Source organism: Dama dama, chromosome 1 (genome assembly GCF_033118175.1).
Source record: "Dama dama isolate Ldn47 chromosome 1, ASM3311817v1, whole genome shotgun sequence".
Taxonomy (NCBI): Eukaryota; Metazoa; Chordata; class Mammalia; order Artiodactyla; family Cervidae; genus Dama; species Dama dama.
Window position 1 is genome coordinate 26,013,831 of NC_083681.1, and position 17,745 is coordinate 26,031,575.

Sequence of the window (17,745 nt, forward strand, 5' to 3'; positions counted from 1 at the left end):
CAAGGTCTGAATTCCAGCCTCGGGGAGAGCCCCGCACAAGTTGCTCCTTCCTTGGATACCCACCTTCTTCCCTAAGGGAACCAGAAAAAAAATTCCTTCTATCTTAGTCACTTGTTTATCTGAGTTATTCATTTTTTGTATCAGATTTTCCCTGCTTAGCCCACTATGTGGTTTCTATGTCCTATCTGAATCCATAGGATGACATGAGAGATTATAACTTCAAGAATTCAGCACCCATGGATACTTGGAATATAACACTTTTTGAAACCTCCTTGGAAAGATCCTTATACATGTAATTCTTAATCGCCTGTTTCTTCTCAGTCTGCTCTTTAATATCCTTGCTTCATGATAATAATTTCCCTTGGAAATATTTACCTCTTTGTTTCCTTTAGGAATATTTATCTGTCTTGTCTAAGAGTCCATTCTGTCCAAGAGGCTGTGTGCCAGTCTTTTTCACTTGTTTCTCCTGTTGGAAGATCAACTTGTGCTTGCTATAAACAGACTGGGTGATCATCTCAGACAGGAAATGACCATCACACATCAAGCAGACATGGCAGTAGTTACCTCTGTGTTTATAATGATTCATTTTGGGAAGAACTGCTCACCCTTCATGGATTTCCCCAGGAAGTGCCAACTTCTGAGAGATGTCATTCCAAATGCATTATCCTGAGCTTACACTTCTTCTTAGGGTTCACACATTACAATGTATTTTTCTCCTTTGTTACTTTCTCAAAAAAAAAAAAAATCTGTGGGTCACCTTCTTATTTTTGTCCTTCTTCTAAAATGATAGTCCTCTGTGTTCTTAAAAAAAAATCTGCCCTTTTAGCAAGACCTTCAGTGACCCTTATCCAGCCTTACCCAGTTGGAGAGTGGTAATGGAAAGTCACTTTATTAATAGAAGAAAACAGATGCTGTTCCAAAGTTCCATAGTTTCACAACTCTTATTCATTCTGACCTTGGCAACTATAGCAGTCTGTGGTGATGCCTGAGTTGAGTTACCAGTCCCTCACTCCCTCCCCTCCTTCCTTTCTTTCCTTCTTCCCCCTCTCCCTGTATTTCTTGCTTTCCCCCTCCTCCCCTCCCCTTCCTTCTTTCCTTCTCTTTGTTCCTTTTTTCCTTTTTTTCTTCCTTCTCTCTTTCCCACCCTCTCTCTTATTTTCCTTCCTTCCTTTTCTCCCCCCATCAACTGCCTTCCTATTATAATTAGGAGTGCTCAGTGACATCCGACTCTTTGTGGCCCCATGGACTGTAGCCCACCACACTCCTCTGCCCATGGAATTTTTCAGGCAAGAATACTTGAGTGGGGTGCCATTTCCTACTCTATGGGATCTTCCCAACCCAACCCAGGGATTGAACCTGCATCTCTTGAATCTCCTGAATGGGCAGGTGGATTCTTTACCACTAGGACCACCTGGGAAGCCCATTGTAATTAGGATAGATTTCGAACTCCTTGCCATAGGCTACAGAGGCCACATGTGACCTGGCCTGTGCCTTCCTCTCTAACTTCTTTTCCTTCCGCTGACAATACTCCAGACATAATGGTCTTCTAATAAGTCAAGCTCTATCATGTTTCAAGGGTTTGGCACTTGCCATTCTTTCTTAAAGATCACTGTTTCCACTTTGTCTCATGGATGCCTACTTTCCATTATTTTGAAATACCTTATCCTCTGACTTGCCTCTTCTAACTGCTCTAACTAGTCATCTCCTTCACCAGCATGCCATCACTCTCTGTCATATTGCCCTATTATATACTTTGTTCTGCTATTTTGTAGTATACCATATACTTTGTTCATACTACTATGGTATTATGAATTTTTTTATATCTTTTTTTTTTTTTGGTTTATCTTTTTCTTTGTTACCATAAGGGTTCTTTGATGTCAGAGAATTCACATGCCTTTTGGCTAGTGTATCCCTAAAGATTAGAATAGTTCCTGGCACATGATAAGAGACTTAATATTTCTGACCATCTGTTTACTGTGCGCTGAACTGTGAATTGTGGCTCATGGGCAAACAAGTGAAAAAATTACTATCCCTTTGCTGGAGGAAACTGAATAAATGGAGTTAAGATGTTCCTATTGTAATTGTCTTTTCCTAGATGTAGCAAGAGTAGGTCAGGGGCCCAGTGACAGCTGAGGCATGGTTAAGAGGGAAAAATTAAGGAAGAATATAACACCAAGTTGCTTTGTAATAATTGTATTGCCCCATTCAACTGAAATTCTCAGAATTCTATTAAGCTGAATTCAATATCATTCTTTTTGGGTCAAATTTTGGGAAGGCCTATTAAAATGCAAGTGAGAGGGACTGAAATAGTAACCTATATGTATAGATTACAGAAGTCAGTGTTGTTGATGATCATAATGGTTTCCTAACCTATTTTAAGCAGTGGAACTTTTTTCAAATCAAAGGCCACCCAGAAGCCCAACACAGAGCTTGGTAAAAATGGCTGATGCTCCAACTGAAGTGGCATGGAAAAACTGGTACCCAGCTCACCAAGCACTTCTCCCAACTCCTGTCCTTCCAGGCAGCACCTGGAGACCACCTACGGTACCCAAGCTGTACAGAGCAAGGTTTGAAGATCACAAATCTCACATTAACCCCTTCATCTGAGAAACTGAGCCCAGAGAGCTGAAGTGACTTATCCAAAGTTGTAAACTTATTGTCAATGCAAGGACTGAAGCCCAGCTCCCCGAATCCTAGAGCACGGTGCCTTTGACTGTTTTATCCTGTATTTCTGAAGGACAGATTCTATAGAATGGATTAATTCCTAGCAGGGGAGTCTCTATAGAGAGAGAAAAGTCAAAGACTTTACTTCAGAATTTGCAGTTCCTCTGTTCCTTCAGGACTCTGCACATGGAACATGGCCTCATAAGACTTCTCTTCTACTCATTGTTATTTAGTCACTGAGTTCTGTCCGACTCCTTTTTGACACCATAGACTGTAGCCTGCCAGACTTCTCTGTCCATGGGATTTCCCAGGCAAGAATGTTGGAGAAGCTGTCAGTTCCTTCTCCAGGGGATCTTCTTGACCCAGGGCTTGAACCTGTGTCTCCAGTGCCTCCTGCGTTGGCAGGTGGAGTCTTTACTACTGAGCCACCAAAGAAATCGCCCTTCTACTTAAAAGTCATCCTGTTTTTTCTGCCATGCCTCACGCTTGTGGGATCTTAGTTCCCCGACCAGGAACTGAACCCATGTCCCCTGCATTGGAAATGCAGAGTCTTAACCACTGGACCACCAAGGAAGTCCTGGAAATCATCTTGAACTTGTTTTGGTGATGGAGGTGGTTTAGTCACTAAGTCTTGTCCAACTCTTGTGACCCCATGGACTGTAACCTGCCAGGCTCCTCTGTCCATGGGATTTTCCAGGCAAGAAGACTGGAGTGGGTTGCCATTTCCTTCTCCAGGGAATCTTCCCGACTCAGGAATAGAACTGAGATTCTTTACCAACTGCAGACAGATTCTTTACCAACTGAGCTATGAAGGATAAGGAAATGAGACTACTTTCTCCAAATATTTATCTTATAATGACTTTATTGCTGTGAATTTCCATTAATCAGAGAGAGCTTTTAACCGTTAGGCATCTTGACTTCCTGTTTGTGAAAAGTGGCCTGACTCTGATCAAGAAGGGTAGTTCCTTTCCGTAAGTGTTTTTGTGTTTATTTGTAAGTAGAAGCCCAAATTAGAAATAACTGATTTGGCTGAATTGCTGGTTAATAAATCAGCCATAGTGCAGATTTTCTCTTGCTAATTGAGAGTTCAGAGCCAACAGCATCTGGCATGATAGCAAACACTTAATAGATGTTTTTAATTAACTGAATAAATTTCAGAGATATGTGTTATCTAGCAAATAAAGTTTAACAATATATTAATCTGATTTCCGACTACAGACTGGGGCGGGTGGACGTTATTTGTGCCGTATGCAATTGTTATATCCCAAGCATCAATAATGCCCACATTGAGATCCTGGAAAATATCCTTCAAGGCAAGATACTGGATATAACCATGAAAGTCACTAAATCTCTCCATATCAACATTCATCTCCCTGATGTTTTCTGCCTTGATGATAACCACAGTGTCTGGGCTTCTCAGAAGAAGGCGCTGAACTGCATCATGGATGTTGAGGGCCCTTCGGATAAAAACGTCAATGGGAAAGGGTCTGAAGTGTTGGCCCAGAGAAATAACAATGATAGTATTTTTTTCTCCTCCAATTCTGTCAATAACCTGGGCGATGTACTCAATCTCTTTGACTGAATAGGTCAATGATCCAATCAAGGGGTAACTATGTTTTTGCCACTGGATATTGATATTCTCGTTCAAGTCCACAGCAAGTTGCTTTCGAAATTTTCCAGATTCATGCAGATCCACTGACTTCAGCGCTGATGACAAATAGAAATCCCAAAATGAAAAGATAATAAAGTTATAAAGTTCATAAACATAGAAGAAAAATTTTGATGTTTATAATTAAATGTTAATCCTGACTAATTTATTATAGGTTTAAATGACAGACCAGTTTGAAAATTATTGAGCAACAGAAAGTGTTATACAAATAAATTATATCTGCCCCTCTGTAGAGCCATGTAGAACCAAATGGACCGCCGAGTGATGGAGTCACTTTCATGGGTATTAGTTTTGACACTTCGTTAACTATAGACTAAACTCCTTTGAAGATAGAGAAAGGTGCCAGTTGATGTCTATAAATTTCAAAATACAAGTAAACCTACTTCCCCAAGTCCTTTGTAAGTTCACTTAAGACTGGAATTGAAAAAAAAAAAAAAAAAGACTGGAATTGTATTCTATACTTCTGTGTTTCTTTTACATATGCATGAAGTGGTACTGCATACATCATCTATATTATTGCTATTCATTCGTGAAGGACTTAACAGTTTACAAAATATTTATTAGGACTGATATATTTATTTACTTCAAAGCTCCATATATATGCACGGTGGTGGTGATTTAGTTGTTAAGTCCTGTCCAACTCTTGGCTACCCTATGGACTGTAGCCTGCCAGGCTGCTCTGTACATGGGATTTTCCAGACAAGAATGGATTGCCATTTCCTTCTCCAGGGGATCTTCCCCATCCAGGGATCGAACTTGGGTCTCCTGCATTGCAGGCTAATTCTTTACCAACTTAGCTACCAGGGAAACCCTATATATATAATTGCCATCTTCTGGAAAAGAAAACCAAGAGATGAAATGACCTTCCAAGATTATACAACTAGTAAGTAACAGACTCTGTACCTTAAACTTGAAGTTCCTCCTAATTCTTATGAAAGTAATCTACCCAGCCTTAAAACTTTTGAAAAGCATAATATGAATGGAAGAAAATGTAGTCACTTTATTTTTCACTATATTAATTAGACTATCAAGGCCAGTTTCTTCATAGCTAGAACATCTGAGGAAAATGTGTGGGAAATGATTATTAATGCTTTGTAACAAGTACCAACTTAGAAGTAAAAGGCTACACTTAAAGTCTGAACCCAGTGAGGTTTGAAAATGGTGATGCTGGAGGGTTGGGTGGAAGAAAATGGCAGAATGTTTGCTTCATTCTGTTTCTAACATATTTCAATTTTGTTTTCCAAAGCACACAATAACCACACAGTTTAACTTTTGACAATACGTGTAACAGATGTTTTGTTATCACAGCTTCAAAGGTCAGTCAAGAAAGTAGGTAAGTCAATAATTCAACACTGTCAAAAACTAAGAGCCCACCCTGACCCTGCCATTGCAGAATGTGATGCTAGAAGTTGTCACTAGATTCTAAATTTTATGGATGAGGAAACTGAGATCTGGAGGAGATTAGTCATTTACTAGGGGTCACAACTTAAAACGCTCCCCTTTTTGGAATTGACATATATACACTGCTATGTATAAAACAGATAACTAATGAGGAGAACCTACTGTATAGCACAGGGAACTATCCTATAGTTCCTACAGGACTCAGTGCTGTGTGGTGGACTAAGTGGGAAGGAAATCCAAAAAAGAGGGGAGACACAGATAGCTGATTCACTTTGCTGCACAGCAGAAAATAACACAACATTGTAAAGCTAGTATTCTCCAATAAAAAAAAAAAAAAGAAAGAAAAAACTCTCCCCTTCTGTTGCAGGGGGTTCAAGGTCCTACTGATTTTCCCTTTTTACTGGGCAAATCAACTTACTCTCTAAGTTGCAGATCACAAAAGTGGCCTCATGTTAGGAAGGCCAGTGGGGAGCCACACTAAAGCTACACTGTCCCCAGTGGTGAGAGCTAAGGCCCAGAACACGGAGGGCTGGCAGTGACTGTTTGCCAGATAATAGTGCTAAGATCTGCTAGTGGATTCTGAGTTATTATTGATGCATTCTTTGTTAGTAAAAGGAGCAACTGGACTAGGCTTCCAGCAAATGGGTTCTAGCCCCAACTCTAATATGAACCAATGGTAATAAGGCAATAGCTATTGTTTTCTGGGCACTTTCTAAGTGCCTCGCTATGTGCCTTGCTATGTGTTAAATATTTTATAACCATTACTTCATTTACTCTTCATAACCATCACCAGATGCTGTTGTTATTTTTAGTTCACTGATGTGGAAAATAAGCTGTATGCCCAAGGTCATAGTCTAGGTTTGTTAAGCTCCAAAGCCCCCGTATTTAACTATTATGCTGACCTGATACGAAGCTATTACCTCAACTGTAGCATCTGTCCTTCTGTGAAACAATACTCTTGATGACGGCTCACACCAAAGAGAGCTAACTCTGTAGCCAGCACTATTCTAAATACGTTGTGTATAGTACTTCATTTTTACCAGGTGGGTACTGTTTTCATCTCCGTTTCACAGATGAGGAAACCAAGGACAAAATCCTAGTTATGCAACTTGCCCAAGGCTATCAGGTAGGACAGTAGAGGCCCTATTTTGATCCCAGGACATCTGGATGTAGAAGCCACACCCATAATCATCATGCCATCTGTAGAAGGTAGGTAGTATGCTATCATGTTATCATCAGCTCTGTGAGTGATTTTCTGAGTATCCTGGGTAAATACTGAAGTCTGAATTCTGCAGGAATAGGAATGGAGCAAACGTTTTTCTATCCTGGCTCCCTTCTAGTCAATAAATGTATTCATTTAAAGAGAAGATAATACCTTGGAAAAGTGTTGATGTGCTGTGATTAAGAAATATGAAAGAGGCATTCCCCATATTCCTTTCTCCCCCTGAAATGAAAAAGAAGTTTCTGAAAGGGATGTGAGTAAAAGCTCAGACAGAGGCATACTGTTGATACTGCTTTTGAAGTATTCCATCCACTGGCGGATCGTGGAATCTCCCAATAGATATATAAATTTTCCTCTCAGGCATTCTTTCATTTCGACTGCAGCCAGACTACAGGAGACAGGATTCCACGTGTCTTTCCAGACATGTCCACTGGGAATTGTGGATGCCATTCCAAACTTGCATTGCCTTTTCACTGGAACTGTCTTTTCTGCTAAAGAATCAACAAGATAGGGTCTTCTAAAGTATCACTTTATCCATGAGTATTTAATAAGAAACAACTGTCTTTTTTAGATATCCTTTTAATAGAGTGTGAGGGTGGAGGAAAAACCTTATTGAAGCATCATTCTCTTAATGGAATAGTTAGTTTTCAGAAAAAAATTTTCTCTGATAAGAATTTTATAAGTGATACTCATTAATGTTCATTATAGATAACATGTTTTCTCCCAGAGAAAAAGGCCTCTGGGTAAAATTTAAATATTTGTTTGCCTTCTTATGAGAGAAAAGACATCAATTCTTACTTAGTAGTGAAAACTCAATTATTTTGTCATTTAGCCCAATTTACCTCAAAGTTTATCACATACTGTCATAGTGTCTTAAATGCTACCATCAAACTGTTAATGCTTTAAGTGCAAGGAGATATAAAAAAAATTAACAATTAATTTGGTTTGAGTCCTGGACAATCCACATGGATGGATATGGCTGTAGACTGAAGCAGACTCGTGGGAATCCAGGATAGGTTGGGTATTGACCATTAGTCATAGGTTTCTGAAGAATCTGGGAATATGATGGACTGAGGTGTTTATCCTTGGCAGTCTTGGGGCTGTGATTATTCACCAACCAAAGGAAGTGGTTTAATATTTTAATAACTGGCATAAGTATCTTTGTGTATCCTGGGTGAAAAATGCCATTTCCATCTGTAGATACATAAACACACTTCAGCGTCAATGAGTTTAGTAGCAATTAGCAAGCTGTTGATACTGAACTTAAATGGACACAAAAGTTCCTGTGTTAAATCATTTTTGATAGGGATTTCCTAGTATGTTCCCTAGTGGCTAGATGGTAAAAGAATCCGCCTGCAGTACAGGAGACCTGGGTTTGATCCCTGGATCAGGAAGATCTCCTAGAGTAGGAAATAGCAACCCACTCTAGCATTCTTGCCTGGGGAATTTTAAGGACAGAGGAACCTGGTGGGCTACAGTCCATGAGGTTACAAAAAGTCAGACTCAACTGAGCAACTAACACTTTGAGCCAAAGAAATTGAAGAGAAATTAATAAAAGTATGGAAGCGCTATTTTATATGTTCAAATGGTTTGAAAGGTGCCAAAGACAAAGAGGGGGAAATTGGAATGAATTGAATTATAGATGGCAGGTTAGAAACTTCTAGATGGTGATTACTGTGCTTGTAGTGATGAGAGAAGTGCTAATGGTGGTGGCTGGGGGAGGTAAGACCTAAGTGCAAACTGGGAGAGAGTTTTGACATTTGAATGTTGCTGTGTCTGATGGGCAAGTAATCCGCTGCCTGATAGATAATGATGAGATTGATGATGAGGGCTATAAATCAGGTTTAGGATTCCACTCATTTATTCACTTATGTAATTCGTGTCTGGGCCCACCACAGGCAAGCCTGATGAGCAGAGTAACATATGATTGGTAGTAGTGAACAAGTTCCAAGGAAGGAAAAACCCTGTAAATTGGATGAGTGCTAAGTGTGTGTGTGCTCAACCAGACAGTTGTGTCCGTCTCTTTGTGACCCCATGGACTGTAGCCCACCAGGTTCCTCTGTTCATGGAATTCTCCAGGCAAGAATACTGGAGTGGGTTGCCATTTCCTACTGCAGGGAATCTTCCTGACCCAGGGATCGAACCCGTGTGGCCTGCATTGGCAGGTAGATTCTTTACGGCAGAGCCACCTGGGAAGCCCCAGCCATCAGTCACGCAAAGGGAAGACTTACAGTTACACTTGGAGACAGTAATGGCATTGAACTTTGCCATCATCTCTACACCCACATTTGACCTTAAAGAGACAAATATAAAAATTAATTGGCAAGTGGTCCCAAGATCAGGAAACACAAGAAGTCATATTACTTATTGTTTCAGTTATTTCTTATGATAATAACTGACTACTTTGGCCACAGTTCCAGACCATTTATTAAATTTCCATTTCTTGGCCTATTAGTTCAGGGAGTACAGATCCCCAGAAGGTGTACAAGGTAATTTTTTAAGATTCAGAAAGAATATATTAGCACCTAGGCATATTCACACGTGTATATTTCTCCTTCTCTTTTAATTTTTATTCTAGTCATATTTTTTTTGTTTCAATGGTAAGGGTTAAATATCCAAAATATATAGGGATGACTGGAGAGTAGGCACTGTCCCCAGATGAATTCACATATCTTTTCTGAAATGGCTCTTCATAGAGTCCCAAAGTTGATACATTAATACACAATTAATAGCTATTTCCTTTGGATCAACAGATAGGCCAAATCATTACTGTATTTACCCAGATAGTCTCCAGAAATAATGATTTACCTTTCAAAGAGGCTTCTTTCTTGTTTGCTAAGATAAGATATGTCCTTATTTTTGGAATGCATGTGGGTGAGTGCAGCACAGGGAATGTGTGGAGGCTTCACGCAGTAGAAGGCTTCTTGGTCTCGGGTATCTCGGTATTCACACAGTTCAGCACTTGAATTTAAAACCAGGGCACAGTCAGTATTGACTTGGGAGGGGCCTCTGTTAAAGTGGCCTGTGAAGATCACCCTGTCGTAGCCTTGGTTCCTGGCCCTCCAGAGAGCCGACACCCCTTCACTGGGGTGGATGAGCAGGACAGACAGGGACACCTGGCCCTCCCAGAACAGGGTGAAGCTCACGAGGTAGGTGCCGTTGTTGAAGTCTGTCACCTTTCCAGAAGCACCCGCCTGCAGGGCTGGGGAGGACATCCTGGCCCTGAGGAAATCCCCGCCATATTCCTTCCTGCGTCCCAAGTGGTCCCTCATCTCCAGCAGGACGTCCAGCCGGGCCCCCCTGCAGTATGTGTCTCGAGGGCTGAGGAGGGTGGCTCTGCTGTGTGTGGCACTGGTGGTGGAGCTCACGTTGGCGAAGGGCCTGGGTGGGATCAGCTGGTCTAGTTTCTCCACGATCCTCTTTATCCTCGGCTCAGTCTCTGCTGGTGAAACTATTGGATTCAGTGATGCTTCAGGGTGTGTTTTCATGATGAAATTCCAGTGATAGAGGGACAAGGGCAACTTGAGTACAGTCCATAACTGAAATGACAAGGAATACAACAGAGAAGGCAGAAAGTGTGCCTATTTAATGTGATAATTATGGTAGGCTAGTCAATGTCTCTTTTATCAAATGATGAGTGGTAGAAAAATTAAAAATAAAATGATATTGAGATTACATTATCATCCATGTTTCATAGGAAAAATGATTTTCCTTAAATCTGGTGGTGGAACTTCACTTTTCACTGGCTAATCTATTTTGTTGTTGTTTTGTTACACCACTCAACTTGCGAGATTGTTCCCCAACCTGGGATTGAGCTCCTGGGCTTTTGGTAGTGAAAGCACCAAGTCCTAACCACTGGACTGCCAAGGAATTCCCATCACTGACTAATCTATTTTGGGTGAGCCATTCTACTGCAAAGAACCTTAGGATCAGAAGATCTTAAAGTGGTGATCATGGAATATGCTTTCATTGGGCAATTGTGAAGACCAAATGAGAAAATGCTTTTTAACTGCATAGCAGAGAACAGATGTTTATTGTTGTATTATTTTTATCTTAAAATTAGAGTTCAGTCATTTAAATAAATCTTTAAGAAAATTTTCAAGAAGCATGGAGATTTTAGGTAATATACAATTATCTATTTTTTCTATTTCACTTTTATACTTTGATTAAACAGTCTGTGGTGTTTACTAGTAATTCTCAGATTACTATTTTAGCTAACAGGACATAAGAGACATAGGCTTATAAAATATTTATTTTCTAATCATAAGATAACACTGACATTATTAGAAGTGAGAGAATGGCACAACACTATAGGAAATAAAAACCAGTCATGATCACAGTAACCACTCTTAACAATTTTGGCGGTTTTCTCTTATCCTGTGTAACCATTTCACATGATTGTGAACACACTTAATATTTACCAATTAATTTTGATTAAAACTAGTGTCATTAAAAACTTTCCACCTTATGTCCAAATAATATTCCAGCCTATGGACATAGTTTAATATTTCACCTGTTCCTACATTTTTAGATATTTATTGTATTCATCTTTTCTCTGTTACTTTTAATTCTGTAAAGGACACTTTTTGGTATAAATCTTCCCAGTAATAGCTTTGAATTTCCAATAAAGGCAGAGTATCTTGTGTTGGACTAGGTTACTGTGGTTAATGTTTTTACTTTTTATTATTTGACATGTTCTGATTGTTTAAAAATAAAAACATTTTTATTTATCAAATTACAGAGATGGTATTAGCAACCAGGATGTGCCAGGTACTATTCTAAATGCTTTTCATATGTTAACTCATTAATCCTCACAATAATATATGAGGTATTTATTTTTATAACCCAGTTTTCAGATGATGAAACTGGTTCACCTCAAAGTTAAGAAACTTAGCCAAACCTGCACAGTTGGTCAACAAGACAGTCAAGTTTTAATCCCAGGCAAATATCTCTATAAATGAGCTACCCAGGGACTTCTCTGGTGGTCTACTTGCTAAGATTCCATGCTCCCAATGCAAGGGGCCTGAGTTCGATCCCTAGTCAGGGAACTAGATTGCACATGCCACAACTAAAGGGTTCACATTCTGCAACTGAAAGATTTCACACACTGCAACCAAGACCCAGCGCAGCCAACTAAATAAATGAAAAAAATTACACGTATATAAATGCATATATATATGTATACATGCCTACATACACATGAGCTGCCCAGTATTGCGAGTATGCAATAAGGCTAGAACTCTCTTTCACTGCTGGTTTAGGTGCAAATTGGCACCACATATCTGGAAAACAGGTCTATAGCATATAATAAGACCTTTAACAATGTTCACTGCATTTACCAATAATTCTATTTCTGAGAACTCAGTGAATCATAGTAATACCTCTGAATTTCCAATAAAGGCAGAGTAGCTTGTATTGGACTAACTTTCCTGTAGATAACAATGATAAATTCTGACACTTCCCTCCCCCACTGCAAATCTCTTTCAAAAGCACTGGAGAGTGACCACAGACTGACAGACGCCAGAGGAGAGTTGAAATGTGAAAGAAGGAACTACGCTGAATCTGCGTAATAAACATGTGCCAACTGAGTTTCTTCACCCTGAAGTGAAATTATACCAAAAATGACACATAGGTCTTTAGGAAGGAATGAAAAGCCTCAGAAATGGTAAATACATGGATTAACATAAAATACTATGTGTTTATCTTCTAATTTCTTTAAAATGCATATAATTATTTAAAAACTATAATTTTATAATATTATAGTAAATATTATATTATAGTAAATATATTATTATTATATTATGTATTATATTATTACATATTATATAATTATTATATTATAGTATATATAATTATTATATTATATATATTATATATTATAATAATATTGTATTTTATATTTTATTTATATAATTATATATATTTTATATTATACTATATATTATATAATAATTATATAATTATTATATATTATTATATTATATTAATTGTGTATTATAGTAAATATTATAGTAAATAAAATAGTAGAATAGTAGAGTTTGCAGATTTTTAAAAAATAGTATGTATGCATAAAATAATGTTTTGTTATCAATGCATTCATTTGTATGTATTTTAATATTTTGAAATATTTAAAAAATTTAAAATACTTTGATATTAAAAGTTATAGTTTGGCATTAAAATTTATGGTATTATCAAATTTTGGAAGAATTTTTGTTTAATAAATTTGTGATCAATATTTCAGTATTTGAGATAATTCATTTATAAAATGGTGAAGCTGTTATATTTCCAGCTATGTGATTAGTAATCCTTGTAGAAAAAAAAGTTTTACTGGAATGATTTTTAGTAAATGGAGTGTTAAATTTTTTTTAAAGGCAGAGATAAAACAGCAAGACCCAACTACTTGCTATCTATGAGGAATGTAATTTAAGTACTGAGATACTTAGGTTGAAAGTGAATGGATAAAAAAACAGTATGTCATTAAAGCATAAAAAAGCTGATATTAATGTTAGAGTAGACTTTAAGGCAAAGAGTCTCACCAGATATAAAGATGGACATCCTAGAGTGATAAGAGGGTCAATTTGTCTGAAAACATAACAACCTTAAATGTGTACATGCCTACATATATATGTATTTATATGTGAAACAAAAACTATCAACACTAAACGGAGAAATAGAAAAAGCCACAATTATAATTAAAAATTAGAAAAGTCTCTCTCAGCAGATGCTATAGGAACTAAATTAAAAAATGACTAAGTACCTAGAGGATCTGAAGAACATTATTATAGTAACATTTTTTAACTATCACAGCACATTATCAGATATTTTTAAGTTGCTACAACTTCATGTGAAAATTGTAAATGATTTTCAGTGGAGTAAAATAATATTCTCTGTGCAAACTTTTTTGGTAGAAAAACAACAGGAAAATTCTGACTCAAGGTGGAGGAATAAGCACGTATTATAACCTTGATTGGGCTTCTCTGGTGGCTCAGATGGTAAAGAATCTGCCTGCAAAGCCAGAGACCTGGGTTCAATACCTGGCTCGGGAAGACCCCTGGAGAAGGACATAGCAACCCACTCCAGTATTCTTGCCTGGAGAATCCCATGGGCAGAGGGGCCTGGTGGGCTACAGTCCATAGGGTCGCAGAGAGTCAGACACGACTGAGGGACTAACACTTTACCTTTCTTTCCTCGCCTCGATTTCCCACCATAAGATCTTATAAATAGCAGAAAAGAACTTAACAATTTTCTAACTATTCTGGGAAATAGGAAGAAACACCTTCTATGGACCAGAACTTGCAAGCGGTCTCCTGAAAAGTGAAAGGCAGATGAGATTAGATGGAGGAAGAAACCACGGCTGCACATGCACACAGGTGAGGCTTCGGTAGAGGAGGAAGTCTCTCCGGGGACATTGCCACCGTGGGGGAGGTTGGCAACTGGAGTAGGAGCATTTGAGGGGAGGCCCTAGGAGGACAAACCACGCAGGGTGATACCTTCCTATTTCCCCGCCTGTGCTGGGTCAGGCAGCTAGGAACAGGGAATTCTGTACTCTCAGGAGAATAAAAGCTGTGGGTATTTAAGTTGGGGAGGTCAGTAGGACCCAGTGTGCCTGGCAACACTTTCGACAAACAGGGAGCATTTATGCCACAAACATGCTGCAGGAAACAGATAATGGTGCCCCCGACTGGGCACCACAGAACTTCAGGTGTAAGAATGCACACAACCAAGAATTAGCAAAAAGTTTCATCGAAGGTAACTCATGGGAGGGACTTCCCTGGCTGTCCAGTGGTTAAAACTCTGCACTTCCACTGCAAGGGGCACAGGTTCCAAATTCCTGGTTGCGGAACTAACAGCTTGGTCAAACAATAAAAGTAACTCTGAGAGAGAGGTATTATCAAGTTCAGCAAAGGGAAGACATCCAAGGGAAGGAACAGAATTAATACAAAAATAAAAACAAAGCTTTAGGACAAGCATACTTTTTTTGGCCTCAGAGAGATCTAGATGATATTGGATCTATGAACTAAAAGTCTTTTGAGATCTTGGAAAGTAAGACCCTACTGTTCCTTATGCAAAATCAGTAGGATTCCTTTATTCCAGCAGCAAGCAATTAGAAAATGTGTTTAAAAGAACAGTCATTACAATAGCAACAAAAAAATTATGAAGTACCAAGGTATCAATCTGACAAAAGATGTGTAAGACCTGAATGCAAAAGTTATCAAATTTAGTGAAAGATCTTGAAGAAGACCTGTGCAGGTGGAGAGAGATGACATGTTGATAAACAGCATAGTAATATTATAAACATGTCAGCTTTCTCAATTTGATCTATATGGCTAATGTAATACACATATAATTTAAGTAGAATTTTTCACTAAATTTGACAGACTGATTCCAAAACATATAAGAGGGAGGGCCAAGACTGGCTGAAAACCTTCTAAAGTAGGTTAAGCAAGGGTAACTTGACCTCCAAGTTTTCAAAGCTGATTATGAAACTCTGTCAAATATAGCCATGTGTTATTGATACAGGGAAGGCAAATCGATCAATGGAATAGAACAAAGAACCCACAGAGGGACCTGTGCTTATTAAAAATTTTGATATACAATAAAAATGACCTGGTAAATCAGCTTGGAAAGAAAGGATTACAAAATGAAAAAAGCTGGAAAAAGTGGTTATCCATACAGAAATAAAAGAAAAATCAGCCAAAAAAATCCAGGTATATTAAGGGTTCAGTGTCTAAATAAAGCACCCTTTAAAACTGTAAGTAGAATATTTGGATAAAAATTTGACACAGGTGTAGGAAAAGGTTTATTAGAAGTTAAAAGGCATTAACAGTGAAAAAACACAAATAAATTTTACTATATACACCTGAAAATATTCTGTTGTTCAGAAATTCCTTGTGCATGTATGCTCAGCTGTGTCTAGCTCTTTGCAACCTGGTGGACTATAGCCCACTAGGCTCCTCTCTCCATGGAATTTTCCAGGCAAGAATACTTAAGTGGGTTGCCATTTCCTACTCCACAGAATTTCCTTAGAGAAGGTGTAAAGACAAGCTAAACATTGGGAGGAGACAGTTGCAACACAGAGATAAGTGATGAAGAGTGTGAGTGTAGATACACACACGCACATACACAATATTATCCTCTCCCATATTGCATGATGATTATCAAGTACGTTGGTTCTTAAAAGTTGTGTCAGCTGTTGAAACTCCCCTTCTAGACTCTATAGGTCTGCTTGTTTGGACTTTTCTAAAACGAGTGAAGTGTCACGTAAAAATATAGTTTTGTGAAACACAAAAAGAAAGCAATTCCTACCTTTGTGGAGTTTTGGATAACTGCAAAAGTGATCCAAGAGGCTGTTATAAACAATACCAACAGTGACTTGTGATTTGCTATTCTCATCGTCATGGTCAGGATCCTAAAAGAGACAATGCAAAAACAGGCCCAAATACACAACACCAGAAAAGAAATGCAGAAATACTTGAAAATTTCTCCTGATTCTTTTTGTCCTCAGATGTTACATCCAGAATGGAAACTTGGTCCTCCCGCTGCTCTTGCTGTGTCCCTGTTTCCTTTATTTATCATCTTGTACCTTCAAGAGAAGCACTATTCTGAGAACGGAGCCCATCATGGAGTCTTTAAAAATTGAGGAACTAAGAACTTAAAGCAAGTGTGCTCATTCTTAGGGGAAGTTTCCAGGCTATGTGTCATCTAATAGGCTTCCTGTTCTCTTCCGTTAAAAACAAAGAGCAGACATAAAACATCCCAATAAACACTGACTGTGATAATCACATTATTCTGTGGCCATTTTAAAGTACTTGATTTTTTTCAGCTTTCTTTTTACTAATGTGTTAGTAGGTTCCCCCTTTCTTGTCTTACTAGCCTTTCTAGCACCCCTCAAGCTTGAGAAGATTTATTTTAAAATTCAGATTTCTCTCTTTAAGAAATGTTTCAGGCTTTCTCCATGTTTTCCTATGGTTACATCTTCATTTCTGTCTTTGCCTTGGAATTTCAAGTTGTCTTTTCATATCAGCTGACTTAAACACTGCCCTTTGAAAATTTTCCATGTCTCAAAATTTTCTCTCCCATTGAAGCAACTCCTACCCTAATACCCTGTTTAAATACAGAGGTTAGAAGTTTCTGCATCCAAGAATAAATGTTGCCCCTTTCCCTCACTCCCCAATTTTGCAAATATTTTCATACCTTCAGTCTGAAGACTTTGCATAACTCCATACACAGGAACTATGGTGGTAAGGCTTTGTTCTGAAGCCACCGGTGTATTACTGGGATACCTCCCCTCTGTGCCAAGACAAATCACAGGTATACATTGCAATCTGCTTGCTTTGAGCTTAGATCCACAGCCCTCTTCTCGGTTCAGGTAAGGTGATTTGCCAGCTCCACCTTAAGGAAATACGTGCAGCACAGCTATTCTCAGTTCACACAGAGGTGGGGAGGAGAAATGAAATTCTCAGTGTGCTTAGAAGAGACAGTTTTCATGTTCTTAGACTTGATTAGTCTAATCTTAGTAAGTATACAATAAGTATCTGACAAAAAGTGTAAATGATTCTGGAAGTTTGAATGAATAGTCTTCCCTGGGAAGCTGAACCACCTAGTTTCCATCTGAGCCTTGTCATCAAGATCCAGCTGCCAGAATTCAAGTGTATATTGTCTAGTACAGAATAGGTACTCAATAAAATTTGATGAATAAATTTAAAAGAACCTCACATACAACACAGGCAAGACAATGATATTGACTCACTCTCAGACCAACAGAGTGACAGCTTATAGTCATGGGTTT

At 38.5% G+C, this 17,745-nt stretch overlaps 1 protein-coding gene across 3 annotated transcripts; it reads right to left on the minus strand.

Annotated features, from left to right (window-relative positions):
• Positions 1-3,508: 3,508 nt before the first annotated feature.
• NXPE4 (neurexophilin and PC-esterase domain family member 4) lies at positions 3,509-17,291 on the minus strand. 3 transcript variants are annotated; one of them, XM_061145012.1, is made up of 6 exons: positions 17,151-17,291; positions 16,263-16,365; positions 9,765-10,495; positions 9,188-9,249; positions 7,238-7,447; positions 3,509-4,371 (listed from the first exon to the last, which is right to left on the minus strand). In XM_061145012.1, the coding sequence occupies exons 2-6, from the start codon at positions 16,353-16,355 to the stop codon at positions 3,836-3,838; spliced, it is 1,632 nt and encodes a 543-aa protein (XP_061000995.1). In that variant the 5' UTR covers positions 16,356-16,365; positions 17,151-17,291; the 3' UTR covers positions 3,509-3,835. The 3 variants fall into 3 exon arrangements, with proteins under 3 accessions (XP_061000995.1, XP_061001005.1, XP_061001014.1); XM_061145022.1 differs by lacking the exons at positions 7,238-7,447; positions 17,151-17,291 and adding an exon at positions 7,110-7,178 and having other exon boundaries at positions 16,263-16,582; XM_061145031.1 differs by lacking the exon at positions 17,151-17,291 and having other exon boundaries at positions 4,268-4,371; positions 7,110-7,447; positions 16,263-16,585.
• Positions 17,292-17,745: the final 454 nt, after the last annotated feature.

What these genes read in the sequence shown, in the direction of transcription:
- NXPE4 (XM_061145012.1), bottom strand. Translation starts at nt 16,355, where the DNA reads ATGACGATGAGAATAGCAAATCACAAGTCACTGTTGGTATTGTTTATA. An exon ending in GAAAGAAGCCTCTTTGAAAG is followed by an intron (nt 9,250 to 9,764) that starts GTAAATCATTAT and finishes TGTCTCTTTAAG; the next exon opens with GTCAAATGTGGGTGTAGAGA. An exon ending in CTTCAAAAGCAGTATCAACA is followed by an intron (nt 4,372 to 7,237) that starts GTATGCCTCTGT and finishes ATTTGTCATCAG; the next exon opens with CGCTGAAGTCAGTGGATCTG.